This window comes from Simochromis diagramma, unplaced genomic scaffold, assembly GCF_900408965.1.
Source record: "Simochromis diagramma unplaced genomic scaffold, fSimDia1.1 OVJJ01000603.1, whole genome shotgun sequence".
In the NCBI taxonomy this organism is placed as follows: domain Eukaryota; kingdom Metazoa; phylum Chordata; class Actinopteri; order Cichliformes; family Cichlidae; genus Simochromis; species Simochromis diagramma.
In genome coordinates this window covers 13,566,420-13,587,568 of record NW_024387414.1, presented here as the reverse complement: position 1 = coordinate 13,587,568, position 21,149 = coordinate 13,566,420, and the positions used below count along the sequence as shown (strand labels likewise).

Sequence of the window (21,149 nt, the reverse complement as noted above, 5' to 3'; positions counted from 1 at the left end):
TATGACAGCAGCGAGTCTGACAGTCTCCTGCACAACATATCCTGACATAAAATACACCAGAAATCCCTTTCTTTGATCTAATATTAAGAGGGCAAAACAGAGAATTTGGGCTTGCGCTTTTGCCTGACATTCATCTTGTTTTGACATGGGAAAATATTAACTAAACATGAACTAAAAATAAAAATCCCCAAAGATTAAACATGCAAAAAGCACAGCCAGCATAGGCCTTCTTCAAATTCATCTGCTTTTCAACAGGGGTAATTTAATACGCCAACTATGAACAGCTGGAGGCAGATTTAATTCAACTGATTGTGTGCATTACTGTTCCATGTTTTTAAACCACAGACCACCAGTTGCAAGGCAGCCAAAACATGGGTAAAAGTATGCCAAACAGCACGTGTAATGGGATTTCATTCTACAGCCCTGGAAATTTGTAAAAACCCCAAACCGACCAAAGGACTGCAGAGTATAACGACTTGGCCTGAATTTTCCCCTAAAAGAGACTTGAACATGTCTATAAGGATTTTACCTTTTTGTTTGCAGTAAATTATCCTTTTCATCATTCCTCTTTTTAACAGGGAATTACTAAGCAGCACTAAAGTAATTTAATATACCCAAACAAGTCCACATCCCAAGTACAGTGGTATATGTTGCCTGTGGTACTAAAAAAAATAGTTGCTACAAGCAAGTAATTGTGTAGTCACCAAGAAACACCTTTCTTGCTCTTCGGGAGTAACAAAAGAGTAGGAAAGGGAGGTAACACGATACAGATGGATAGTGTGAGTCTACTATTGCTCTCAGACAGTGTGTAACACAGTACTCTTTGCCACTCTATTGCTTAAAACCGATGCCCTTAAACAAAGAAGTATTTCTTTGGAAATAAATTCCATAACCACCATATTGAAATATATTTTATTGCTGCTAATTATGCCTGTATGATGTAAGGAAAACTTTGTAATGGTGACATGATTCTCATTATATATAGTGTGCATATTAGCTGACCAGTTTGTATGTCTAACTGATCCCAAACATTGAAAAGCCTTTAACAACTGAATTAAAAAAAATAAATTAAAAAATAAATAAATCATTTTCTATATATATATGAAAGAAAAATGTGAATGCATGGAGCGTGTGAATGAAAATTACTGCTCTTATTCACTGCATTTTAGACTGCATTTTGCAAGGTGTTTATTGAGAATGTTTATACTGACAGGACAATGAAAATAAGCTGTATTGGTTAGCAGTACAGCGGATCAGATAGCACCTTTTGTCTCTCAGCTACTACTCAGAGTGCCTGTGTGACAATGCAATATGCATTCATCATCTGTCTCTACGTGGAACGGCTTTCAGTACTGTCCAGAGTACCTGTGTGTTACTGTAGCTGGATGATAAAGGAAATAGGTAAATTGCACAACTGTTTTTGGTTCACAATTTGGGTAGAGTTGTGTTTGCAAATAATGCACAATTTTCCTTTATACTTTGATTAAGGAAATAAAAATCATTAAATTGCCTGGGAACACCTCGGGGTTCCCCAAGAGGAGCTGGAAACATTGATTGTGACAGGAACATCTGCACAGATCATTTAGCCTGCAGCCATCTGACTCCAGATAAACAGTGAAACATGGAAGATAGATGGATGAATAAATAAACTGCCCAAGTTGGTTTATTTCACTGACCATACAAAAATACCTTTACTTGACAATGATGCTCGTTATACTGTGTGTGAAATCCTTTTGTCCTGAGCCTGACATCACACCACAGTGTGAAACTACCAGCTGTTGCTTTGTAGCCATTTAGCATTTTACACCTTGTCAACAAGACCTGTGCTACATGTTAGGACAATCTATACCAAAAAAAAGCAACCCCCCCCCCAAAAAAACAAACAAACAAAATCATGTAATCTCAAATCTCTAATTTACTGCATCAGCTAACCAATTTCCCTGTGTATTGTGACACAAATGAAGGACTCTCACACACAGACACACACATATATAAGCATACCTCCATTGCTAGTGCAGCAGTCTGCTGGTCATAGTGGTTCAGAAGATTGGGCATGAATGTTGTGTTGTAAGGCAGATCCTGGCACATTCTCAGTCTGATGGGCTCACAGGTAAACTCACTGTGGCTCTCGATGGACTCCACATGAATGGCATAGGCAGGTGTAACCAGGGAGAAGACCAGCAGGAAGACAGGCATGAAGAAATAATGGATTGGAAACCTTAGTATGCAATCAGTCGTTGCAGTTTTTGGAAAGGTGTTTCTTACATATCCTCTTCCAAGAGGTGTTTGCATCTTAAATTTAGACATTCCTCCACAGCATCTCAGAGCAATGATATTATAATGCAGTAAACCATTACACAGGCAATCTGTGAAGGAATTAGGTCCATTTTTTGTCCCAGTAGTGGTGCTAAAGCAATAGATCCACATTAGAGAATGAAAAATCCACAAAATGGGTACGCTCCCGTATGGTGCTGCTCTTTCTCACAGTCTTCACATTTGCCGGCAACTGTTGTATGTGCTCTTCTGGGTCTGAACTGTCACTTAAAAATCATTATATGATTTCCCTCCACCTCCTGATGGTTCCATTGTCAAAAACAAATCCCACCTCCAAACGGAGAGTATGTCCCACTCTCAGCCTTCTGCTGGAGGTCTCTTTTATTCTTCTTTCGCCCTTGAAAATGTTCAGCTTCTTAATTCATTTCCAGACACATTTCAAAGAACAAACCAACCCTTTCTATGACAAATAACATGGAAATTGTTTTGTTGTTTTTTTAAATTCATTAGCCAGAGAAAATTTTGTTATTTCAAAAATAAATTGCCACTCTGGTTTAGATCCATCAAGCAGGTCCTGCAGAATAAAAACACAAAGAAAGCTTTAATTAAAATCTGGTATTGTCCCTCACCAGCCACACCCTACTCTATACAAGCGTCGAGGTTTAAATATCTCATAAAATCCACTAATATGTGCAGGATTGTTGTGTTTTCCTGACACAATGAGTGATAGTATAATTTAGAGATAGTATCTTGGCTTGTCTCTGTGTTTTTAGTGCTTTTCGTCTATGAGTGTTTTGTCAGTGTGTGTTTACGCTGCAGACAACTGAAAACACGTTCAAAGCAAACCTCGGTAGTTACTCTCGTTCAAAGCCGCTAATGCGAACGTTACACCTGCAGAACATCTGACACTCCCCCCGCCCCCACTGCCGTGTTTGTGAGAGGTTGGCCGGGCAACAGTAACGCACACCTGCGATGTTTCACACGCGCACACAGTAAACTTCAGACACGCATCATTCAAATAAAACAGAACCCAGCATCGCGCCTTTTAATTCGCACGTGCGTGAATTGCTCCCAGTCGGTCGTTAGGCACGAGCTAACTTGCTTCAACGCTCATAGCTAGCTAGCGTTATCGCTATTAAATTGGTAACTACTTCAAGCGAACACCTGTGTAACCGTGGGGCACTGCCCTTAACGTTAGCTTCCTTCTCCTCCACGCCGGGTGGAAAAGCTGGCTGTTTTTAAGGGGGGAACAAATCTTTAAAGGTGGGCTTCAGTGCGGCATCTTCGCCGCGTTAAGGCAAAGCGCTCACACGGTGGTGACACGCCAGGATCACAGCCTATCAATCCGTTTGTCACCGCAGTGTCTTCAGCCCAGCAGCAGCAGTAGGGCGCTTCTAGAGCACGGTTCCTCTAATTAACGCATTTTCCTTGAAGTCTGCCTGCCTTGCTCGTGAACACTCAATTATGAGTCGGCAGCACAGTTACGGTCTAACATCACAGTAATAAATGATTTACCTTGTGTGTAAAACACCGAGCGGTCCTCTGCTCCACCGGCTCCGTTCACTGCAGCAGCTCGTTTGTTTCCCTGTTTGCAGCTGGTTTGACTGCGGCGCGCAGTCGACATGTCGGGACCGCGGATTCGACGTGACCGCGCAAAGACTCGACTAAATTGGCCCCACAGGAGTCTGTGCGTGTGGGCTTTCTGCAGATGTAGAACTAAATGGTACAAAACACCTCATGAAGACAGTATGCTAAGTTTAAAAACAAAATGCATTGAAATTTTTAAAAAAAAAATCTGAATTGTAATGAGTTTTTTTTTTTTTAAACTGTTGTATTCGCCACAATTCAAACATGAAGCTAACAAACAACAAAGATGATTACTCTTCGTATTAATCTCGTGGTTTCATACAAGCCTATGTGTCCGGTGTGACACACGCAGATTTGTTTTGATTGTATCAGTCAACACAGTGTCAATATTTATCCCTGATAGCCTCAGGATTAGTGAGCTATGATTCCCTTCCACACAATTGAACATGCCAGTAGATTAACAGTTTCATGGTTGATCTGATCTGATCCCCTCTGTCGTTGAGTCAGTGTGTGCAGCTTAGACTGCTGGCCCACATTCTGGCTTTCAGCTCCTAATATAAAACTACTTAACATATAACCAGAGTACTGTAAATGCACAAAGACAGTCCAAGCACACAGCTCTAAGTCCACATTATGTTTAATTGATACAGAGTAAAGTATGTGTGTGAAATGCATGGGCTTACAAAAATTCTGGACACTACTTAAAATGATTACTGCTTACTTCAAATGTATGACCACCAATGAAAAGTTTACTTTAAAAAAAAAAAAAAAAAAGCATACTCAATTTAATCTCACTACAGTTTTAGTTTAAAATCTCTTTGAAACATGTTTTCTCAGAATTTAAGCAAAAAGCTGACAAATAATAATGTAATTAGAAAAATAATATATAAAAACACTTTATAATGCATATTAAATACAGTACAACCACATCAATGGCATGTTCAGCAAGCAAATAGGGTTCTCCATCCCAAGATACTCATTTCAGTTACCTTTACAATTATCTTTCAATACAACAAATTTCCAATTTAAATAACATCTTCATCATAGGTTTCCAATTTTCATAAACAGCAAGACTTCATTTTCTGTGGTCCGCTGAAGGCATCTTAAATGCAGCACAGTGGATTAATTAATCTGTACAAACAGTAAAACACTAAATATATTGCGAAAAGCTTTACGTCTCTGAAATAAGCATACATGCTAAAAGATACTTGAGTTAATCTAAAAACATTGTTGCTGGTTTTTCCTTCATGAACAAAGGTTTCATCGTATTGGCACACTTAAAACCCAAACAGTCAAGTAGGGGTACAGGACTGAAATCATTCTTTATATTTTACTTTGTACCTGTATATATTGGCTCTTACATTGGCATGAACGCTGAATCCCATCAGTCAATAGGGTTTTTTTTTTTGTGATGTGTTCACTAAATTAACATTAATTAGGCACACAAAGTGGAGCTGTGAGCAGCCAACTGTAGTAAACTCATTCCATTCCTGCACTACATTACTGGAGTAACACTACCCTAAATGACTGTAGAAGAAATAGTTCAGTCTGTGCAGAGATGCAGTCATGCTTTTTGGGATTTAGCCTTCTTAGATGTGCTTGCTACTTGTTGTTTAGTTACAGTTCGGAATTCGCACGCTCTCCAATCAGGTGTCGGCTGTGAGGAGAGCACTCGGCCTCTTCCTCCAACTAGAACAGAGAATGACACAAAAGACGAGGCATGATGAGACGAGTATGAGCGGTTTTGGTTTTTGCAATATGACAGAGTGAGCGCGGATGTCTACAGGTAGCCTTTATTTAAAGGATGGCTGAGTGAGAAGGAGTAACAATGAATAACTTCTGTGTCAGAATTAGACCAAGTATGTGTGTGTATGTTTGAGTCACACACCAAAGTTATACCCCTCAAGCATATTCATCTGGCCCACACAAAGATACACACCTGCTCTTTGATGTAGTTGTTCTTGCAGGGTGGCAGCCCCCTGAGAGCCAGTCCCACCATGAAGCACCACACTGACAGTCCCACTTCAACTGCCGAAAACACTGCACAGGGGATCCACAGAGCCAGGGTGGTGTCCTGAGAGATGGGAGGTGGTGGAAAGGAGAAAATGTGAGATAAATGTTGATCCTTTCTCATGTCATGCTTTAAAAAATAAAATAAAATCATGTTTTACACTGAGGGAAGGGGACTTCAAACTCACATAGATCCTTGTAGTATCAAATGGACATCGGACACCAACAGGTGACCGAGCATTGATGGGCACCTGTGTGTCACTGCAACCGACCATCAAACCCTTCCCATCGTGGGCAATTGTGACACCAATGGCAAAGAGAAGTCCGACACAACATGCTGCTGAGAGCAAAGCATTCAGGATTGATGCAGTCAGGAGGCCTATTTGCTGAAAATGGATAGTACAAAGAAATTACATATATGAGGGGATGTGCACAGTGTCAGTGACTGAAGTGATCATATTGGTAGATGAAGTCAAATTAAATTCTTACCACTTTGAGCACATTAAGGTTCCTTGACACCACAATGGCAATAATCCCAGTTGCAATACTCTGTAACATTCAAATCATGAGATGAGATCAGTCTTTAAGCTTTGCACAGTACAGGGTTTATTAAGTTACCAGCAATTAAATGAATGCATTAAATCCTGTAGAAGAAGAACTTAAAATTTAAAACAAACAGGCTCTTTAACAGAAGTTAGGCCCATTACTGAAAAGTAAAAAATATCTGGTAACTTCTACTTCCTGTCTTACTTGTACACTCTTAAAATATGAAAGAAAACAAAGTTAATATCTTCTTATCCCCAACAAGTTTATGTGGTACATGACTGTAATTGTAATGAGGTCTGCCCCGGAGGGACAAGTAGCTGTTTTGAAGAACCGGCTCTCCTGTAATCAGCAAGTTCAGTCTTGATTGCTTAGAAACATACTCAACACTATCACTGAGGTAAAGTTTAAAAAAAAAAAAAAAAAAAATCACCCGAGTGAGCTTTTGATGTTCTCATGCATCAAACAAACGGAACTGCTGATATAAATGTGATTGCAGATAGCTCTGTGTGATAAAAACTTTAAAGTAAAATGTTTAGATGAAGGCAGAAACTCCTGGAGGTTTAATGTCGCTTGGTTCACAACATGCTCATTTGAAGTGCCAAGTTGACTTTAAAACACAAAAAGAAAACCACTGACTCACCAGCAAGCCCGAGGTGACGGAGATGATGTTGGTCACGGTGTATTCAGTAGAAATTTGCTGGCTGGGTTTGGAAATGTGGCGGAGAATGCTGCCATGGACAATGGCGCCAAAGATGAAGTTTATATGGCCGATGATTATAAGGGCCAACCCCTTCCTCATCAGCCTCCTTGGCCCTTTGTCCTTATCTGAAAGTAAAACTTTCGATTACTAACTGGCACGTACAGAAACGTAACAGTGGGTGGTTTGACTGTCAATATAACTTATGGAAGATGAATCTACTTATTCCATACAAAAACAATAGACTTGTTATATCACACAGAAATGCTGTCCAGTCTTGGTTTTGCTAAAATTACAACCATCTCTAGAATGAAACCTAATGTGACACTCAGGCCTGGAGAAAGGCCTCCATCCTGGCTTCCTATACGTTTTAGAATGGATTTTTACGGTTATTTTAAAGCTTGTCTCAGTTTGGCCCCGGGTTACTTCCACTGACCCCAGATCAGCATACTTGCAGATGACACTTTTGTCATCAGGGCCTACCTGAGGATATCAGGCTTGCAGAATCAGTGACTTCCTTTAAATTGCTTCTTAAAACTCATTCTAACAGACTTAATTTTACATGATTCTATTACATGTGAACTATTTTATTTTCTAGCTAGCAAATTCATTACTTCATGTATATATTCTTTTTGTTGTATGCGTGGCATTCAGATTATACCTACCCTTTGAGTATTACTCGTCCACAGTTATGTCAGAGAACCTGCTTTTAACTGTAGTATATAAATTACTTATGTATTTTTTTACAGCTTCACAATTAAAAAAAATATTTATAAATAAATGACTTGGATAATATGCATACAAAGCCGATAAATCAGTTAATCAACCTGTCAGCTCTCTCTGGTGGACAAACTAAGTACTTTAATGTTTAATGTTAATGCAGTTTCTTTTGACAAAACAATCTGAGCTAAAACAGCGAACACTGGTGTGGCTGTGCAGCTCTTTGCGTCTCTCTTCACAATGTAATGTCTGTAAAGTCTCACCCATTTTTTTAACCGTTTTATCGACCCATTTACCTGTTCGTGTGTTTTATACACATGTGGTGAAAACTGCCCCCCCCCCCCAACTAAAACATTTATTATTATTATTATTATTATTATACATTCTGTACGTCATAACGAGTAACAGCAAACATGGGTGAAACAAGAACTGTGTTCGACCACTGGGCCAGAGATTGGAGTTGGCGCGGACAAACGTGCTTCCTTTTACTCGATTCTCGATTACTTATTCGAGTTGCCATCACTTCTCTGATGGCTTTTTAAACAAATTTCCACTATTAATAAGTTAAAATAAAGCAATAGAGAAACTGGTGGCTAATATATAGATTAGGCAAAGTTTTACAAATGAATCCACACAGCAGCTGTAGGCCTGATGGTCAGGTATATACCCGCAGGTAAGATGGAAAATAACATCGGGAGGAAGTCGTTACTAAGCAGTCTACGGTGGTTTTTACAGCACCTGAATACAATCGCAGGCAAACTCACCAAAAGTGCACATCTCTCAGCAGGGAACGACGTTTTTCTGTGAATAATGTCCAGAGTTTTCGGGCTACAGTTCAACAGCACGATAGCCGAAACTCCAAACCACACGTATGCCCCTATATTACTTCCTGTATGACGTCACCGATCTCACCTGTGTACAATCTGCACCTCTGTGGACGCGGAAGGGCGCAGCAGTCATTTCAGACTATTCATTGCATCTTTGTTGTGTGTAATTCTCACTAATGGTGTATCCGGCACAAAACTGTGAAACTCTGATTCGTAAACGACTCCAAAAACACAAAGTCATGATGCAGTTCACACATTTATTCGTAAGAACCAGTATTCTTTGAAATACAAAATGTAGGAATTTCAAAATATAACCAAAAGCTGGTATCATGGAGTAACTGGCTAAAGCTGCACACCTGTACAATAACTTATTAACCAGTTTCATCACAAACTGGCTGGAAAGGTACAAAAGTAAGAGAGAACAGAGGTGCAGGGGAGAGAGAGTCAGTATAAAACTCAGGTGCATCACATTGGTTGTTTTTTTTTTTTTGTTTTTTAAACCACTTCTACATGTGTTGCATTTACATTCTCCTGGCTGGCATGAGAACAACTCTTTGGAAAATACAACCTTGCCAGTTCACAAACACACATGCAGACAGTGGAAAATAATGGAATAGGACAGAACACTTATGTACAAAAGAAGGTGGGAGAAAAATAGTGACCTGAACTTGGTGAAAAAGACCACTGAAATCACTGGATTATCATCTCAACAGAGAGGTGTACAGCTTAAATATTCTAGCTCAATAACCAGCATTGGATTAAATATCAGTCTGAAAGCGCAAACAACTTTTCATCGGATTGCTAGACTAGTTACAATACTCTTAGAAGTATATTTTTAATAAACTACCAGCACAGCAGAAGTTATCGTACGCAACAGTTGTTTTTCTAGCAATTTTACTACCTGTTTAAGTTCCTAAATTGTTTGAGCTTTCAGACAGCAGTACCAGTAGTTCAAAAAGAGTTTTGTGCCACAATGTCACAAAAAGGCCACAATTAACTCCCTGGTCACAACACAGGTCTAAACAAGACCTGTATGATGTAAAAGGTGTTTACACAAGTGTCTGTGCTCAATGCAACAGGTCCGAGTTTTAGCAAAAATCACTGTTTAGCAAAGAAAACAACGGAAACACAACGGGTTGTGTATTGGCTGAGACTATCAGCGTGGTGTCTGTGCTGTTGCTGTAAACAAATAAAGAAAAACCACATGCTATTTCGGATTAACATGTATAAAACACACAAAGAAAAGCCTGGGTCATCTCTCTACAAGATATGGCAGATGAGTTTAGTACACAAGTCTCTCTGAACGACTTAAGGGAAGAGTACCGTGTGCGAACCCAACAAGCAGCAAATGGTAAAACCAAACAACATAAAATAATATGAAAGAAGGAATTACAGGCAAGAGCGCCTACAGTAAAGCAAACCCATAAAAAAATAAAAGAGAAATTCAGTAACACTGAGTTCACAGTATCTTAAAGTAACCAAGAGATCATCTTTCAGAGAAAGAGGCTAAGATGGCTTCTCAAAATGTGAAATGCACACACATTTTGTTGTGTACCAAAGGCCTTTTAAATTACATAGATTTTTTTTAAACTATCAAGTGAAATAAAGCAAGTGTCTGTTACCCAGTTTCAAACTATTCCACATATTTAACGCAACAGGCACTTGGTTGGTCTAACAAACACTGAAATTCAAAGAGGTGGGAATGCTCTATCATGTAACGAGGGGCCAAACGAGAAGAAACTGATGTAAGTTGTTTTCTAGATTTCCTTGGTGTGGAAACGCATCCCTCCACCTCCCTCCAAGTCACAATTTTGCTGACTGTCAAAAGGTGTTAGATTATACTGTAAAACAGGAGCAAGAAAACCGTGTGACTCTTTAAGGCCAGAATGAGGTCTGATGAAGTTTTACACCATCTCCTCCCAGAACACAAACAGGTCAGGCAAATCATTATGTAAACACCCTGCCCTGAAATACAACTGTGAGGAAAGTGTAGCTTTCAATATAAAACTGCAACTAAGTGTGATAAACTTGATCAATGTTCCAGCACTGATTAAGTTTAGCTTGCAATTCGACATGCCTAACTTAATAGCCAAATCATTCAAAAGGATCTGGCATGAACATATTGTAGGCGTGTGTGTATTTGACTTTTAAAATAAAAACTTCAAATTACTACTGGAGGTTTGCGTGGAGTCATCTGGCTTTACTTTTAATATTTGGGAGCTTTTAGGAAATGTTATTCCCTGAAGTAAGAAAGCGCTTCTCCTTTGGTCACATCATCGCTTAAGGCTTCGTTAAAAAAATAAAAGAAAAATGAAACAAGCAAACCAGGTAGTCACTGTGTTGAGTAACAAAAAAGAACATGTAACAAGGCTGAGAGCGATGGTCTGGTAAGCCATTGCTAGTGAGGAACTTGGTTGAATGATTCTTCTAGTTGAATGGCTACTGTGTTTTGGTCCACCTGCAAAGAACATAAAGACAATGACAACAACCCAGGATGTTATAATCACACATACATACAAATAAATAAATATATAACAGAAACTGTGTCAGGAAGTAAGAAATGTTGTCAAAAAAGTAAAAAAAAAATGTCTCTGTGTGGGAGAGTATATTAATAATGATCAGCTGCCACTTTCAAACACTGGAAATAACACACACACACACACACACACACACACACACACACACACACACACACACACACACACACACACACACACAGAATATGATTTTTTTTTTTTTTAAACACAGGAAAAAAACCCACCTCACTGATTAAGCCCAGCTGCACCAACTCTGCGGACAAGTCTTGAAAGTTCTCATCTGAAACACATACCAATGTAGTTTGTAACAGTAATTCACAGCCACAACTTCAGCACACACACCCATGAAGCTAAAGCTAATAAAAGTGTTAAGTACCCCCCCCACACACACACACCACATAAGATGAATTAAAAAAAACAACTACTCTGGTTGCTCTTTGCACCACTAAAACATTTTTGTGGTATGGCTGTGCAAATTTTAAATGTTATAAGGCAACAAGCATCTAGTATTGAGGGGGCCGGAAGAGATTTATCAAATTAGAAGAAAAGGACAAAAGTGGTTCTGCCAGGTCAAAAACTGTTAAACCATGTTTGTCTCTTTTTGAAGTCTTAGTATCTCCCAACTCTTCTTTCTACAGCCATAAAAAAAACCCCAAATCTAATCTAGTTTATCTAGTTTGTCAACATCTACTCCCATTCTTTCTTTTTCACAGCAATATGTGACTATACACACTGTTTACCTAAAAACTGGCAGAAAATGTCAGATAAAGGTGCTTACATAATTGCTAGGTTGCTCAGAATACATTAAGACATTGGTAAAATGTTCAGAACAAAGTATTATCACAAATTTTGTTGCCTACTTCCTTCCAAGACCACCTGTTTGGTTATAACCTAATGTTTTGAAACTTTTTCCATTATCGCTATAGTGGCTGCACTACTCTGTGCTTTGTGTGGTTTGTCATGGTCTGTCAATTTTTAATAACACAGCTGTCAATTTATAACTATACCAGGAATGTGGCTGGGACAACACAAGCTGCAGGAGGAGATAGAGGATCCAATAACTTTGACATTAACAAACACACCCGTGGGCCCCAGCTACGTGAAGAGGGGCTTGATATTCAAGTTCAGGGTGAGGCTTCCTCACTTGTTTGCTCCTTGTGGTCTGGTATTAAGTCATTTAACAAAATTAGCACCCATTTACCTTTAATGTAAACATGCTTTACTTGTATATATATGTTGTAGCAGGATTTAACCATGCAAAATGCTAAGGTGGTGAAATCTGAGTGGCTCAATGCGAGTTAGAGCTTTTCTGTCTTTAAAAAATATCCAAGACAGTTGCAAGAACAACAAGACGTGATTAGTAAGTGTGGGTGCGCGTGGAGGTTATGTTTCATCAAGTATTTCAGTGGCATTTGGGTGCAAGTGTCCAAAAGAAGACATATGGTGTGAGAAACAGAAAATGCTAAAGAGATAGAGTAAAGTGAATGCATGCGAGTATGTGACAAACTGAGTCTGTAAATGAGAGACAGGGGGATGAAAGCCCGGGAAGAAATGAGCAGATCTTGACACAGGAGGTGACAGCTGTCAGCTGCAGCCTTTCACAGGCCTGACATTCTCCACACGCCTGCAACATTACACATGCCTACCATACCTGTTTGTGCATGTGCATTAGATCAGATCGCACTGCCAGTTGTATGTTATATTCTCATTTGCCTCCCTTCAAGCTTCTACTTGTCTTTCAAAAACTAGCAAAATAAAAAACAAAAAAACAAAAAAAAAAACCTTTTCTTTTTCCATAATGAAGACTGATCAGATTTCAGCATTTGTAAAGCCAGTAAGGCAACCATCTAATAAAAGCACGTCAAATAAAATTTTAAAATAAGCACAAGATTTTCATGACACACAAGCGACAGCTAGTCTTCCAGCCTAAAATAGTCATGCACACTGTATACATTGTGACGCCATTCAAGCTCTTTCTGGAACTTTACTCTCACTTTCCTACATGTCTCAGTACAAACACGTGGAGACAGATACTTCATGTTAAAAGTAATAAAAATCACACTCAGATATTTACAACCTCGTCAACCTTGTTTACCAATACATGCAAATGAAATTCTATCATTAACCCTAAATGCAAACCTATCAACAAAATACTTATTCTTTATAAAAACCTCACTCTGAAGTCTGACATGTTTACAACCTCTACCAGAGGCCATTAAGGTTTAGCTGATGGAAATTTTAAATATTGTTTTTTTTTGTGTGTTTATAAAGCAAGTCTTCCAAATTTTCTATACTTGACCGACAACAGCGTTTAGCTTTTTCAAGCTCACTACACATGTGTCACCGTGTCATATGAACTGATAATAAGATATGAAATATGTTGATCTTACGAGGTAACATGTCACAGCTTAGATGTCTATTCAGTTTATCCTCCATTTTCAGCAGTAATGTAAGCTAAAAGGACAGAAACAGATTGAGAAAAGGTTATTTTCATTTCAAGTTGTTGCAGCAGGGTTGTTGTATTTTGAATTATTTTAAAAATAAAAAGAGAAAACTGCTAATGTTTTAACTCTTACATGATACTTTGCTCCCTCTTCGACAGGCTCAAAGCTGCACTGCATCTGAATAATCTGCAGAAAAAGAAGAGCAGTCACAATAGAACTTTATATGATGCGCTGTGTCTTCATTCAGTGGCCAGTTCAATGTCCATTATGCTGGTATAAGTTGTTTTACACACCTTCCGTGTCTCAAGCTCTGAAGGTTCAGGCGTTGGGGATTTGACTGGAGGGATGACTACAGGAGATTTAATAGTCTCCTTCTGAGCCTGATGTGGACAGGGCAGCCCAAATGCCGTCATTGGATAAATACCATTCCTGATCAAAAGAGAGAAAAAAGAAAGGAAAATGTGGAGAAAACATAAAAAAAGAAACAAAGTGAACTGATAAGACAATGGAATAGGAATGGGAATTGGATAAATCAGTGTAATAAATATGGTTAATAGTTGAAGACAAAGGCCCAAAACACAACATTTTATTTTTTAACAAATAATAGCCACAAAATCTAAGATACTGAAAATATCAAAATAGTATCACATCATATAGTACTTTAAAAGATAAGTGGAGGCAGTACAAAAAACAGTCAGATGGCCCACTGCTGCCTCCTTGTGGCCAGACCCCTTTTTGAGCATACACAGGGTTAATAGCAGCAGCTGTGCATTTACCTCACATCCTCCAAAAACTTATCCAGCTCCAAAGCTGGAAACTGTGAAAGCCTACAGAAAAAAAGAGAATAGTACTTTTTTTGAACCATTTCAGACAATATTTAATATAATATAATGATTAATGGAAAAAAAAAAAAAAAAAAAAAAAAAAAAAAAATTATATATATATATATATATAATTTTTTTTTTTTTTTTTTTGTGGGGGGGGGGTTATTTGACTTCAGCTATTATATTGCTGAATAAACAGTATGTTCTACTACAAAACAACCTAGAGAGTACTTTATATCACTGATGTTACTGCTATTTAAATAAGGTGCAAAATAAAAACATAATTTTAGATGTTCAGTTAAACTACAACACGAATATCAGCCTTTGGCACTTACTTGAGCTGAACATCCTCTTTGGTCTCGGCAACAACCAGGTTTGGGTCCAGTTTCTTAGTGATCTCCTCGAGGGCATTCTCAGGAATCATGTCTGGGCAATTAAATTAACATAAAAGTAAATATCTTTAAATTTACACTTGCATACATGCTTGTTGCTGCATCTGTTCAAGAGGCAGGAAATGACACCATTAGTCACACTAGCTTGCGACCTGTTTTGCTCAGTACCACACCACAAAAAGATGATAATGAATTAGCAGAAAAAAAGCTTATGAAACTTGCAGTGCAATATGTTTATCACACTGTTAACAATGCAGTTTAAAGTTATGTTTCTAAATTTGCTTGTTAAGTTTTAAAAAAAATGTCTTCTTCATGAGAGGTTTGCAAGTTTTAAGCCTGATAAAACTTTGTTTTTGCTGGGGGGAAGGGACTTACGTTGATGGCTGACAATACAGTGTGCAGCCAGCAGTTTTAAGAGCGGTACTTCAAAGAGAGCCTGGTTAAAAAGAAGCTCCCGGGCTGTAGGTCTGGCAAGAGGGTCACATTCCAGGCACTTCTGGATTAATTCCTATATAACATAAGAAAAAACCCAACAATTAGGTGATCTCCTGTGTGCAAGCACTTGGCAACAGTGGGAAGGAAAAACTCCCTTTTAACAGGTAGAAAACATTTGGCAGAACCAGGAGAGGGAGGGGCATACATACAACCGGTTGCATACATCTGCAACTGGTTGAGGGTGAAGGAGGGAGGCAGGACAAAGGAAACAAAAACTATAATATACAGAAGAAATGGGAATGAGACAAAGCATTTTTTGAGCATGCAATTTAATGAAAGTAATGCTTAAACTGAAACACCTCATCAAAAGTTTAGGACCACATGTTTAGGACCACGAGGCCAAATCTGTGCAAAAATGTGGATTCATTGTCATTTTCTGTCAGATACTCACACTGTCATGACGTTCTGATGGCAAAGGCAAAAAATAAATAAAAACGTTCCCTTTTTGAACATGGTCAGGTTGTTGAACTGCATAAACAGGGCCTCTCGCAGCACGCCATCGCTGCTGAGGTGGGACGCAGTAAGACAGTCATTTGGAATTTCTTAAATGATCCTGAGGGTTATGGTTAATTGGAAGAACCAAAAAAATTTCACCAGCACTGAGCCGGAGGATCTAATTGGCTGTCGTTCAAGACACTGGATGGTTCTCAACCCAAATTAAGGCCGTTACTGGTGCAGACTGCAGCCCCATAAACATCAGACGGCATCTGAGACTGAAGGCCTTCAAAAAAAATGGTGTGAGGTGCTTTTTCCTTCAGTGGAACAATGGAGCTTCAAGACGGCCACTGGTTATGTCCAGAAAAATGTTTTGTCTCACTCCCATTTCTTGTTGTAGTATGTTGAAGCTCTACTTGGAACCTTGTTAAGATCCAACCATGCAAAATATGATTTTTTGCCATTTTTTTAAGTGGTGTTAAACTTTTGATCAGGACTGAATAAAGATGCTGACGCCTACAAACACACGATATACTGAATCTCACCCTCTGCAGTGGGTCCTCCAGTAACTGTATGGCATTGTTGATGGCCTCCTGAGAAACATGAGAAGAGTCTCCATTCCCCTGAATCTCCAACAGTGCCATCTGCAACACATCAGCACTCATTAACAGACAGCTCTGGGAAACAGTTTAAGCTCTTATATATCATATACTACGGGTCCCATCTCACCTCTAAGGCACACATGCCAAAGGAGTAGATGTCTGCGGCTGTAGTAACATCAACATCTACAATGGGAAAAGACAGCATGTACATATATTACATCGTAATCTAGACTAAGACCTATGATCCAATAATCAAAAGTGCGTCTTTGACAGCTGACCAAAACCCCCCCCAAAAACCAAAAAAAAAAAAAAACCCCAACCCAAAAAGAGATATTAATAAGAGCATACATGATCCTGTTGCATGAAGCACTTTGTGCCTGCAATTTCAATGGAAAAATAACTGTGCAATAAGCAAAAATATTAGAATAGGGCATAAGAATTTAGTATCCCTCCAAGGACCTCTTCCTTACATTTTATATTGTTCTAATACTTTGATGTTATATACATTTACATAAAATACAAGCTTGCCATATTTTATTTAACAGAAAGGGTTTTGAAGAGAAAAACGTGTACTCTCTTAAACTAAAGCAAAGAAAATTAAATATGGAACATCCTGACTTTTCAATCATGTTAATATAATAAAAATATTTTTGTGAGAAAGCTGAAGTTCATGTGTTTAAACATGTTTTCCAACAGAGCTGTATCATAGGTATAAATTGCTAATATCAGTAATAAGAGAAAAATAATATAAGGTGTTATTTTGATTAAATCTACCTCCATATTCCGGAGCAAAGAAGTGCAAGTTTTTCTGTTCCTCGGTACAAGTCTTTACGTGGTTGTTAATGGTGTCTGGAGCAACTGCAAATGAGATAAGGACAATTATTTTCAGAATACACAGAAGGATGAGAGAAAAAGTAAGAAAAGTCTGAAAAGTAAGCATAGGATAGGAAGAAGCAAAACTGCAAACTGAAAAAGAAATGAAAAAAAAAACAAAAAAAAACAAGAAATATATGCAATGAAAAGATGAACCAAATTCAGAAACTAGCGATGTAAATATTACCTTCTGTTGTTTAAACTTTAGTGTGGGATTGTCTGGAGGCTTTGTGGTTACACTTGAGTCACTGTAGCCATATTTACACTCAGAAAATTGGTTTTCTAAACCACATTATGCACAACTTTTGTTCCCTCATATGATGTGCAGGACTGGTTTGTACAAGAACAAGGCAAAGATTTGACCATTATATAAGAAGTCTGAACTCCTCAAAGTCTATTTCCTGCTCAGCTTGCAAACTAAAAGCAATAATATGGGCTGTGTAATAAATATACATTTAACACTGGCAAGACTTGAACACTTGAACATTGTTTCTTGTTCTTTTGTACATAAAATCACATAAATTTCCTGTTTAATTCTACGAAAACTTTGGTTCTTAATCCATAATTTATTATAATTTGACTCCTTTACTGTTGCTTTGCCTTCACTACCTAAAACGCAGGGGATGAAACCTGTGTAATTTTATACCTGATCCAATCTTGATGAGGCCGTTGTGCTGAATGAAGACAGTGTCACAGGTCAGGTTGCCATGGATGATGGGAGGATCACAGGAGTGAAGATAACTGCATATCAGGAAAAAAAGAAAAAGAAATTACAATTACATACAATGTACTGGATTTCTATCAATGTGAGTGTATATTAAAATAAAAGAACATTTTTAAAAATGACCTTAGAGCTGAAAGAATCTGCGTGCACCATCTCTTCCAAGCCTGTAGGATCACACAATTTATCAGAGCAATTTCTAGTTGGTTTCCAAAATGGCTTGACATTTAACCAAATAATAAGAAGCACATATTTTTTACTATAATATGAAAACTACGCTTTGCTCCAGAAAGACAGTCCCACATTCTGGCTTTAAACACAGTTACTTTTTACCTTTAGAGAAGACTTTTCATATATTCTAGTACATATGCAGTATTATAAAGTCTTTTTTTTTAACCTTTTCATTCATGGTCTTGTGATTCTTCTTTGTCTTTTTCAGAAACTGCTTCAAGCTTCCAGATGACATATATTCAGTAATAAAAATCACCTTAGGGAGATAAAGAAGTGTGTAGAAAACACAAAGAGAGACATTGTTCAAATGTAAACTGTGATTATTGCAGGGCAATAGTAATAATTCTTATGGAGTTGACAGAATATGAAACAATGTCTCCAAAAGCCTGAGACTCACCCTGGCCCCGTTGTCCTTTTTGTCAGCCCAGTATTTGTGAAACTTGACAATGTTGGCATGCTCCAAATGGATCAGGTTATCAAATACAGCCTCTACCTTCTCCTAAATCCAAGAAAAAAGGACAGAAAGCATAGCAGTTATAATAAAATAGTACAAAATGTTGCTTTTCCACTTGCTCATAGAGAGTTCCTGTAAAGTAGCTCCCGATGACATCACTCATAGAATTCAAAAAATGCCACAGCGTCACTATGAACTTTGTACCAATGTGCCTGATCACTTTGTAACAATGTGCCTGATCACTTTGTAACAATGTGCCTGATCACTTTGTAACAATGTGCCTGATCACTTTGTAACAATGTGCCTGATCACTTTGTAACAATGTGCCTCACCTCCAGCATTTTGAAATTTTTCCTCTCTGAGATCTTAACTTCATTCCAAACTACTTCCACTCCTTCTTCTGTGTCCATAGCCAAGTATGCAGCATCAATCCCTGGGACGTTACGCTGATTCACCTACATTTAAAGGGAAGAGTGGCTCATGAGGTCAGATGTTTTACTACCAAAATGAAGCAGATATCAAAAACACCTTCCTCAAGTTTTGTGTTTTCGTCATCTTTTTTTATTCTCTCCAGCATTTTGTTTTCATCTATGCCTCATTTTATAGTTTACCTCAATGATCCACCCTTACCTCTTCTTTACGTTTCTGCCAGCGGCCACAAGGGCTCTCTTCCAGAATATATGATTCATCTTCACTTTCGTCCTCATCCTCTGTCGCTGAGATAGTACTAGGCTGGACAGAGGACACAGATGGAGACACAGAGGGTCCACTTTGTACCTGGTGGGTAGTACTGGACATGTTTCCTGATGTGAGCTCTGGCTTTCCCTCAGTACAGGGAGTTCCCCTCTCCTCTGACTCAGACATCATAACACACAGGTTCTGAGTTGAAACAAGTGACACAATGTCTCTTTCTTGTTTCTCCTATCTCTGTTTGAACGAGTCACACATCCATCTTCTTCTCAGGCAGGCTTTTCAACAACGTAGCGATCAGAAGGGAGGACTGTAAACAATAACACATATGTATAGAACGTGAGAGGGCTTCTATAGGGTTTTTTTTATATATATATATAACAAGGACAACGTGTTCTAAGAGGTAGAAGAGTTGAGAACCATTCACATTTATGTCCATATCGTGTGTTAATAACATCTGTATTGATTAAAAATGGCTGTTCAACATCCAAAGGTGTTTTCACGAAGAATGGATGAGTCGTTAGTGCTAATAAATTAGCTACAATTCTTTCCAAGTAGTAAGAAGTTAAGATGCATTCAGGATGCATTAGCAAAATTTGTAATTCACGTTTCCTCTCCGACTCTAGTTTCTTTACCTATAATTGTGTGTTTAAGTTACTGAGAGAGGAAGCCCTGCGCTTTACTGATAGCTTAGACGCAAAATGACATTACTGTTACAGGAGACTAAATAACTCGTGTAAGTGAACTTATTTGGTTAGGTTCCTGCTAGTGTTCAATGTTAGCTTAAAGTTCAACCACCCACTCCTTGGCTAACTTTCCCCAGGCTAACAAGCTAATGAAAGGTAAATAAACAGATTGCCAACATAAAAAGTTGAACAGCAACATACTAACGTCTTACCGTGGATCACGAGAGCACCGCAAAGTTAACAAACAGCCCAGGGTTACATACTGATGAAAAAGCTGCAAAGAGACGGCAATATAAAAAATGTTAGTTCGCCATAAAAAAATGTTGCAGGGTTTCAAGTCCCTTTCGCACAGCATAAGTGGGAGGGGCGGGGCAACACTTGAGGAGCGCTTGCTTGCGCACAGAAAACGCAGAGCGGTGAGTACGTCGAATAACGCTATTTAAAAATGTTACACAAAAAGGCTACATTATTTTTGTCCAAAGCACTAGGCCTGAGTTCGAAATTTAGCTGTGTCTGGGTCCATAATTCCCCTCGATGTTGTGTGGGAGTGGTTAATATTTTTATCCGAACTTAACAACGCATGATCTAACAGACACACACAAAGAAAGAAACAAAATGTTGTGTCCGATAAAACAAATTAAATAATAAAAAAAGAAGAACAATATATAGATTTTTAATATTTTAGAAAAAAAAATAAAATAAATAAATATATATGGAAAAGATTATATATATATATATATATATATATATATATATATATATATATATATATATATATATATATATATATATATATATATAATAGATGAATGGATGGTTACATATAGATGGATATATACTTTGATTTTGTTTTTACTCCATCACACGATCATTGAGGCTAAACACCATTAAAACTGTGTGATTATTTGAATTTGAGCTATTTCATATTCATATTTCCGCAACTGAAAAAAAATCGAGTAATCGGAAAATTCCGAGTTAGGTATCTCAAATTTTCAACCTACCAAGTATATAGTTCTGTATTTATTTTTGTGCTGCACTTTTTTTTTTTTACCGTGCAAAATAAAATGCATTTTGCTCTGGCGACTTGTGTTGAACAACAATCCA

The 21,149-nt window shown here is 38.1% G+C and overlaps 3 protein-coding genes across 5 annotated transcripts in view; all 3 read right to left on the bottom strand.

Moving 5' to 3' along the window:
• The window catches only part of LOC120721444 (frizzled-3-like), a 31,385-nt gene extending 27,305 nt beyond the window's left edge, over positions 1 to 4,080 (bottom strand). Inside the window, exons 1-2 of one of the 3 annotated variants that reach the window (XM_040011787.1) lie at positions 3,790 to 4,080; positions 2,002 to 2,848 (exon numbers count right to left, since the gene is read on the bottom strand). Coding sequence is in view for 1 of the 3 variants with exons in the window: in XM_040011786.1 (XP_039867720.1) it covers positions 2,002 to 2,427 (426 nt within the window). In the remaining 2 variants the exon portion in view is untranslated. The remainder of the gene's footprint in view (positions 1 to 2,001; positions 2,849 to 3,789) is intronic. The other 2 variants (XM_040011786.1, XM_040011788.1) reach the window with 2 other exon arrangements.
• Positions 4,081 to 4,482: 402 nt separating this feature from the next.
• LOC120721447 (keratinocyte-associated protein 3) lies at positions 4,483 to 8,775 on the bottom strand. Its single transcript, XM_040011793.1, has 6 exons — positions 8,599 to 8,775; positions 7,058 to 7,242; positions 6,361 to 6,420; positions 6,060 to 6,257; positions 5,801 to 5,935; positions 4,483 to 5,550 (listed from the first exon to the last, which is right to left on the bottom strand). Exons 1-6 carry the CDS (start codon positions 8,609 to 8,611, stop codon positions 5,479 to 5,481), a joined length of 663 nt encoding a protein of 220 aa, XP_039867727.1. The 5' UTR covers positions 8,612 to 8,775; the 3' UTR covers positions 4,483 to 5,478.
• A 336-nt stretch (positions 8,776 to 9,111) lies between these two features.
• LOC120721446 (nuclear receptor-binding protein-like) lies at positions 9,112 to 20,423 on the bottom strand. Its single transcript, XM_040011792.1, has 18 exons — positions 20,258 to 20,423; positions 19,300 to 19,669; positions 19,002 to 19,124; positions 18,613 to 18,714; positions 18,382 to 18,471; positions 18,111 to 18,151; positions 17,910 to 18,004; positions 17,165 to 17,248; positions 16,518 to 16,573; positions 16,334 to 16,432; positions 15,234 to 15,366; positions 14,802 to 14,892; positions 14,419 to 14,469; positions 13,936 to 14,071; positions 13,775 to 13,828; positions 13,589 to 13,652; positions 11,423 to 11,478; positions 9,112 to 11,119 (listed from the first exon to the last, which is right to left on the bottom strand). Exons 2-18 carry the CDS (start codon positions 19,534 to 19,536, stop codon positions 11,060 to 11,062), a joined length of 1,572 nt encoding a protein of 523 aa, XP_039867726.1. The 5' UTR covers positions 19,537 to 19,669; positions 20,258 to 20,423; the 3' UTR covers positions 9,112 to 11,059.
• Positions 20,424 to 21,149: the final 726 nt, after the last annotated feature.